The sequence below is a fragment of the Acyrthosiphon pisum genome, chromosome X (genome assembly GCF_005508785.2).
Source record: "Acyrthosiphon pisum isolate AL4f chromosome X, pea_aphid_22Mar2018_4r6ur, whole genome shotgun sequence".
Classification (NCBI taxonomy): domain Eukaryota; kingdom Metazoa; phylum Arthropoda; class Insecta; order Hemiptera; family Aphididae; genus Acyrthosiphon; species Acyrthosiphon pisum.
In genome coordinates this window covers 85,299,662-85,307,992 of record NC_042493.1, presented here as the reverse complement: position 1 = coordinate 85,307,992, position 8,331 = coordinate 85,299,662, and the positions used below count along the sequence as shown (strand labels likewise).

Here is an 8,331-nt window from a genome sequence, read left to right as displayed (position 1 = left end):
TAGGCTTTGCGTTAATATTATACGTAGTGATTTTTTAAGTACCTATACCCACTCTATTTTTTTATTTAAATTGTACATATTATATTCAAATTCTGATTTTTAGAATTTCTAAATACTCTTGAAGATTTTTGAATACTTTGAGATTTTTTATACCATTTAAGAATGATGTTTTACAATACAAACTTCTGTTTTTAAAATCGGAATCCTCTTTTTTTACTTTGAACAAAGTAAAAAAATTAATGTAGACGTACATTTAGATACATCTACATTTACAAGAACATAATCCGGTAAATAATTTGCAGTAAACAAGGAGATTCTCATTTGAAAAATAGAAGTTTGTATAGCCACAGGACACTCTAATATTAGCACCAAAAATATCAGGAATTTGAATATAGTGTCTTTAGGTATACCTACTTAAATAATTCTATAAATTAGAATTCGAATAAATGCATTTTTAAAGGGAAAAAGGTAGTGGGAATTTTTTCCCCAAAATGTCAAGTAAATTTTGTATTTCATGATGGGGCCCCTTAAAAAAACTGATCCATGGCCCTTCTGTGTGCCAGGCCGACACTGAATACCTATGATGACAAATAAGATCAATTTGTAATGTTAAATACTTAGTCAACATAGGTATTATGTTTAACTATTTGGCAGGACGTAAAACGTAGAAGTATACTTAAATAAATACAGTTAAGTAACCACTACAGTATTTACAGTAATTAATAATGTATCAACAATATGTTGACTAAGTATTTAACATTACAATTGATCTTATTTGTCATCATAGGTATTTGTAATATTATAAAATGGCATTTTACTTAATTTCCATATTATATCACGTCTTTTAAAGATTTAATCATTACTAATTTTTTTTTTTTAACTTAGCTTTTTTTTACACGGAGTTATAACGAAGTGTTTTTGGTGTGATTGTAATTACAATAAGCAATTATTTATGTAATAAAAGAACACTATAGAACTTATTAAAGACAAATATGATCTTACTTTTATTTTATTCATTATACAGGCTGTATCAAAAGTCTACATCTGATTTCAAAAATTTATATTTATTTAAAAAATGATATAAGGGTGAAATAAAGTAAAATATATTCTTAAAATACGTAAGTTTTATTAATCAGTCGAGCGACTACGCTACGGCCAGTCCGGGCCTAACTATGTATAAATAAATATGATTAATATGTCTATGACCTATGTATAGTATATTACATTCTTAATGCATGTAACCATTAAAATTCTTGTTACTATGAATATTAATTAACGAGATAACTATAGTTATGCCCTTTTGATTTCACTTATTTAATATTTTGACCAAGCATAAGTCATCATACGCCTTTTTTACCAAACATAGAAACGGTTATGTTTAGGTATGCCCTATTTATTTCTTTAATGATAATTGATATGAGTAATATTCGTTACTAGCTTATGCCAAATGTACCAAAAAAATCAGCAACAATTAAGCTTTACATCTGCGAAAACAATTTTTTTGTAAAAAATTGACTTAAGCCCTTTCTACCCGGGAGCAAAGATAATATAATATTTATTGTATAATATTTATACGAATATCTTAAATCGTGGTACTGAGTAACAATATAATAATATTGTTCTATGATAAACAGCTGATAATATTTATCATATTATTTTGTCCGTGTTATACTGTTATCGGTACTGATTTCAGCAAAAAATTGACGTGTTCTTATCATTGTTATCGAGGTATCGAGCGGAGTTCCGAAAAATGAGTGTACACAGACTGCACGATTGTACAAAAGTATGAAACGCCTTAAACGGTATTACAGTAATCGTTTATCGTTACTTTGTTAATTATAATAGGTACGTATGACTACCTCGTAAAAATATTTAAGTCTGAGTGAATTCAAATTCATTACTTTTTCTCTATGTTTAATGTTTATATTTGATTTTGTTTCGACCCTATTCTCAATAATTACACTTCAGGTTTTATCATTGTTACAATAAATACGTACAGATCACTCCATTCATGAATTAATTAACTATATATTATTTTTTCCATAAAATGTTATGTGTACTTAGGTGAAGTTTCCAAATTTAGTATTACCATTCAACCACACCCATAGTAATATTATCTTTAAAAAATGGGCCTTTGTAAATGTCCAAAGCGCAAAACTACAAGTCATTTTTGTTTTCATCATTGCGTCAATGTCTGTGAACATTGCATCGTCAACAATCATACAACAGTAATTATTAATCATAACAACTACAATTTTTTTTTCTTTTGGTTTCTTCACTATGTAGTTTTTAAAATCAACCATGCTTTAGTGTACAGTTAAATCATATACCACCTGGTTGAAAGAAGCAAGTGGTAGCATATCGTCATCATCGGTTACAGCAGCTGCATTATGCGCTGTTTGTCAAAAGCAGTTGGTTTTAACATCAAAAGAAGTTGACAACTCAGCAGTTAATCTCAATGGCCCTAGAAGTAACACAAAAATTCCTATACGGCTTTTATGCTATCGTAAGTAAACAATAAAAATATTAGAGCTCGTACATTTTTGAAGTCATAAATAATATATAAGTAGCATAAACTAAATTATCATGCATTAATACATTTTTAGAATACACATATATTATTTACCAATTTAAGTACATATCATTTTAATTGGATGTGCAAAGAAAGAAATCATATTGAATGATGTATGCACTGAATTTTTATTTTAAATTAAAATTACAGTAAAATCTGATTAATCCAGATAGCCGTTTAAAAATACTTATTATTAGTATTATCATAATACCCTAACCTCAACATTTACCAGTTTCTTCAAACCAGTAAGAGTGTTAAGTGTGGTAAAATGAAGGTGTGCATGATTGCCATGTTCTATACTCTGTTCGATCTAAGAGTGAACCACTCGGCTGACTAAAACACGTTTTTTCCGCGCATTCCCGCCACAATCTGTACATCGGTGAGAGTTTTAATACGGGCAATTGACGACAGCTGGCGATGACTGTCCGTCAATCACAGAACACATAGCCATCACATGGGGTGGTCAGGCACTGTTTGGCGGCTCAGTCTGCGTTTCACTCTTAGATGGAACAGAGTATAATTCTGTACTGCACTAGTTCTTTGTAATGCTTAACACTGCATTGCATTATATATTATATAGCGTTTGTATTTCTTAAATTTAAAATACAGATTATTACCGCTAACGGAGTGTTTAAATATTTACCTTGGGTAATTTCATTGGTTATTTTTTAATCAGGACTCATTCATTTGGAAAACCTAGAGCCCTAATTAGTCTGGATCAATGCGGTTTTACTGTATTGAAAATGTTGATATAAGACTTATTCGTTATTGACACAATAGATGTTTTATAAACTGTTCTATTAAATTGATAATTATTAACAGATGTAGTGCATACACGGTGTTTATCGTCTTATGTTAAAAAGCAATTGAAAGAAGGAAACATTTTAAAATGTCCATCATGTGATAAACAATTATGGATACAACAACAAAAGCAATCACAAGTTTCTGATGACAACTCAGGAATTGATTCCAATGATTTAACACCTGTTGCATCACTGTTGTACAAACATTTATTGGATAATGGTAGTTGGTGGGGCCAGGCATTGATTACAAATGGAAATGTATGCAATAAATAATAATGTGACATTTATATGTAAATTGTAAAAAAAAAAAAATGATAATTGTTTTTTTTTTTAGGTAAATGATATTGAGAAATATTTAATTGAAGATGAACTTCATGAACTTGGAGAAGAATCAGATGAAGAAATACAACAATTTGAAAACCAATCAACATTCAAAAATAATATATCTCAAATAAATATTATTGCAGACAATACATCTCCTATCACACTTGCTGAAAAAATGCATTTGCCTGATAGTAACATTGGTTATTACAATCATTATGAATTAACACATACAGCACCAGATGTAACAACTATCAACTACCGTAATAATACAAATCAAATATATCAACCAATCCATCATCGACATTTCAACAATAACTATGGTAAATAAAATAAAATAATAAGATAAAAAACAGAAATTTTACATTTTACATTATGTCTATTCTAATTGTATTTATTCCATATTGTGATGAGCTAATTAACATTTTTTTTTTTTTGTAAAAGTAAATCAAAGTAAATCAAAGATTTTATTTTGCTATGCAATTTTGAAGACAAAAGTAGGTTATGAATTAGTGAAATATGTTTTTACTTTGTCAAATAATAATTAAATATTAGTTTATAACAGAATCATAAATAATAAATTATTCATTTGACCTTTTAGTATACTCTGTTCAGGTTAAGAGTGCCCAAACTCGCGCATGCATACTGAGCCGCCAACAGCTGTCCGACCCCCCAGGCGACATCAGACGCCCTGTGATTGGTCGGCATTGTAAGATTGCCACCGTCGACTGTCGGATTCGGTGGCACGCCAACGTGTATAAACACATGGCTATAAAAACCACAGCGCTCTGTAGCAAGATGCATGCGCAAACAGTACTAGTTTTCGTCCGAGCGACTGGGCACTCTTAACCTGAACAGAGTATAGTATGGATGTGAAAATATTTCTTAGGGTGGGTGGAGGCAAAAAAAAATTATTGTATCCTTACCTTAGATTTTGCATGGTATATTAATTTTGAATTTCAAATTATGGTTTATAATATTTTTAAAACAAACAATGTTTCCTTATAATAAATAATGGTATATTTATTCTTGAATTAAATATAGTGTAAAAAATTTTAATTTTTGCTTTAAGTAATTCTAATTATTAAATATTGAACAAGATACACAAGTAAAACATAATAATTTGACTTAGCATGCATCATTAAGAGAACGCCATGTGTTGTTTCCGTCTTACAAATTTATGCTCAACAGATAATTGTTAGCTCTGTTACTTAAAAAATTTGAGTGAATCAATCTATTATTTATAGTAAATCAAATTATGAAACCTGATGGTAAGAACATTATCTGTTCGTATGTTGGTTTTTACGATTATTCAGTTTTTAAGTGAGTTATGAGCATTTTTAATTTACGCTATATTATATATGCACAACTTACTAAAAAATTGAACTATCATAAAGAAACCACATACGAATATAGATAAAGTTCTTACTATCAAGTTTCATTATATGTCGATTCACTTGAATTTTTAAACTAACAGAGCTAAACATGATCTGATGAGTGTAAATTTGCTATGTTACAGATTTGTAAGATGGAAACAACACATGCAGGTGTGGTGTTATCTTTAATAAAATGTGTACATGTCTAGGTTTCTTTACGAAACAGCTTGACTGGTTCCTCTATTATGCAAATATTTCATTCAATATAACTTTGGTTTGAATACTGCTAATAAGAATTTGTTTGTTAATATGATTGTGTAATTTTAAAATGTACTTACTTAAAAATTATTATATTGAAAAATTTGTAATTTTTTTTTTTAGGTCAAGATTCAGCATTAACATTACAACAGATGCAGCATCAACAACAACAACAACAACAAAAACAATGTTCATCTGTTAATATGACAACAATTTCACAGAGTTCAGATTTGAATAATAGACATGTGATAACGTCCATTACTCCATTACTATTAAATAATGATAATAATTTGAATCATGATGAACAACAAGATCCTAGTGGCAAATACAGGCCTAAAAAGTTTAATAATCAATCTTGGTCTTTAAGTTACCAACGGCTTTTGCAATATTTTCGTGGGTAAGGACAATTTCCTGGCAGTAGTCTGTACAAATTTCTAGATTTTAGTTTTATACAAAAGTTATAATAAATTCTATTTTAATCATGGTTATCTCAGGTTAGGAATCCAAGTATAAGATGTTTCGACTAAACAAAATAATCTATGTATTGGTAAACTATACCATTAGTAATTATTGTACCATGCCACATACTGATTGTGACTAAACAGTAAACATGTTTACATATTTTATATTTCAGATAATAATAAAAGATATTAATAATTACGATTTAAGACTTTAAGAATAATGTTTAAGTAACTTAGTACTTAGATACAATTTTCTGTCATCAAAATGATCAAATTTGATTATTTATATCAGTTAAAAATATCATAAATTAAAATTTTTATGGAGAAGTTGACAAAATATAATTATCTAATATGCACACTAAATAGAAAGAAACTGTGAACAATTAATATAATGTATTTTATTTTTTATATTGATAATTTGTAAAGTATTTACAATCATATTTTATAAATGAAGAAAACAATATTATCTTTACAATTAAATAAAATGTATCATACTTACTAAATATAATATATGATAATACATTTTATTCAAAATTAACTATAATATAAATAAATTGCCTTCCTTAATTAGGAATGTCGATTCACTGCTAGAATTCTAATATTGAAAGATTTATCTGGGAGCAAAATGTTTTTCACAAACGTGAAAATTGTCATCAACAACATAATTCACTCCAAGTATAGCATGTGACGACTTTTATTTAATTGGGGATCACAGGATTCAGCAAATTAATATCTTATCTGAATTACCTTCACAACCAGATACACACACATTAACACATTACAGAGCATTTAACCATGACAATAATTCATCAATTTCTAAGTTATCTTTTAAAAAAATGAAATAACCTTTACAATATGTTGAAGTTTGAATCAACCATTTTCTACTTCGTTCTAAAAACAACATTAATTTTAACAACTTCATAAAATTGTATCATACACAAAATATTAACTACACCGGTCTACTAAACTATTTTTATCAGGACTCAGTGGCGCCGAAGTCCATGGTGACGTCGGGCCGTGGACCGACCTCTTTTTTAAAGAATGTAGCTGGCCGGCTATATTTTATTTACTTCATAACTTTAATATGAGCATGAGTGCATTTAAACCGTGATTATGAATAAACGTATATTAGGGTACCTCTATATTAGATAATTAAGATATTGAGGCTGGGAAGTTTTAAAATTGCCTGACCACATTTTAAAAACTTCCGCGCCACTGTGAGGACTAGTGCTGTTAACTCTCTCATACAAGGACTGTGGGGCTAGTAGTGAAAGTACACCGAAACTCCTAACCTGTAAAGATAACCTTAGTCTTAATTTCTTAATTAACGTTATATAAATGCATGGCAGTTATTTACTGTTAAGTTTATGAGAAAAATGAATTATCTTAATAAATGAATTTATAATAACTAATGTAACTTTTTATAGTTCGCAATAATACATAAAACATTTTAGCTTGTATATTATAAACTATTAAATTAATTTTTGATTTTTGATTTCAGTACAAACAATAAAGCAGAAGATAATAGTACTACAAGAATTGCCACAATAATTATTTTTTGTTTATTAATCATTGTAGTTTTATTAGTAGCTATTACTAGTTATACACGTTCCAATAATGAACCATTTGATAATAACAGCATAGATTATGCTGGAGACGATATTGAAAATAATGGTGGTGGCGCAGCAACAAATTTAAAAAGTTTCAATGTTAACAACTTGTAAAAGAAAATGTAACTTTGGTAATTTTACTAAAAATCTTAATGTATTGTTTCTGATTAGATTAAAAATTTTTTTTTTTTTGTTTACGTGGCAAATTATATTAAAATCATATTTTATTGTGAGATTCTCACTCAGTTATTTTATCAGTCACAAAAATATTACATTCAAAGTGTTTCTGATATTCCACACAAAACCTAGAATTTGAATGAAAGTTTATTTTTATAATATTTTTATTTTATATTTAAAATTTAAATTAAAAACAATTACTATTTGCTCTTCAATAAATACATTTATTTGACTATAACAAACATTTATTAGCTGGCAATAATGGTTCATAGTTTTTTAAATATTAATATTATGGAACAGTGTTGCAATATTATAAGTATGCATTTCTTTCTTTAAAATACATATTTAAACAGTGTTTAAAAGACTTATAAAAAGAAAAACTGAAAAACATTTTTTTTGGTGATGTACGTCTTAATAGTAAAAGTTATAGTTGCTTATGATTTATGAACATATTTGTTTATGTATTTATATGTGATTATGTGTAATTTTCTATTATTATTGAAATAATTATGTGATTTTGATAATAAAATCCATCTAATATTTATATTATATTATGTATGTTTTTTATTTGATAAAATTAACATACAGGTGTGGCGTAATGAACTCCTATATTTTCGAGGTGAATTTATAAAAATAAACTACGATATAAAGAAAAAAAAATTATGATCGTTTTTTAGTTAATACATTTATATTATTTAAGTTATTTTTTTGAAAATGATATCGTCCAATGTGATGATTGATGAGTGGCACCAA

The 8,331-nt window shown here is 27.7% G+C and overlaps 1 protein-coding gene across 2 annotated transcripts; it reads left to right on the top strand.

Annotated features, from left to right (window-relative positions):
• The first annotated feature begins 1,705 nt into the window (after positions 1 to 1,705).
• Positions 1,706 to 8,127, top strand: LOC100168918 (sun domain-containing protein 1). Of its 2 annotated transcripts, none has more exons than XM_008189923.3 (7): positions 1,706 to 1,845; positions 2,065 to 2,228; positions 2,311 to 2,506; positions 3,395 to 3,633; positions 3,710 to 4,019; positions 5,454 to 5,727; positions 7,293 to 8,127. In XM_008189923.3, the coding sequence occupies exons 2-7, from the start codon at positions 2,127 to 2,129 to the stop codon at positions 7,513 to 7,515; spliced, it is 1,344 nt and encodes a 447-aa protein (XP_008188145.1). In that variant the 5' UTR covers positions 1,706 to 1,845; positions 2,065 to 2,126; the 3' UTR covers positions 7,516 to 8,127. The 2 variants fall into 2 exon arrangements, with proteins under 2 accessions (XP_008188145.1, XP_008188146.1); XM_008189924.3 differs by lacking the exon at positions 1,706 to 1,845 and adding an exon at positions 1,852 to 1,968.
• Positions 8,128 to 8,331: the final 204 nt, after the last annotated feature.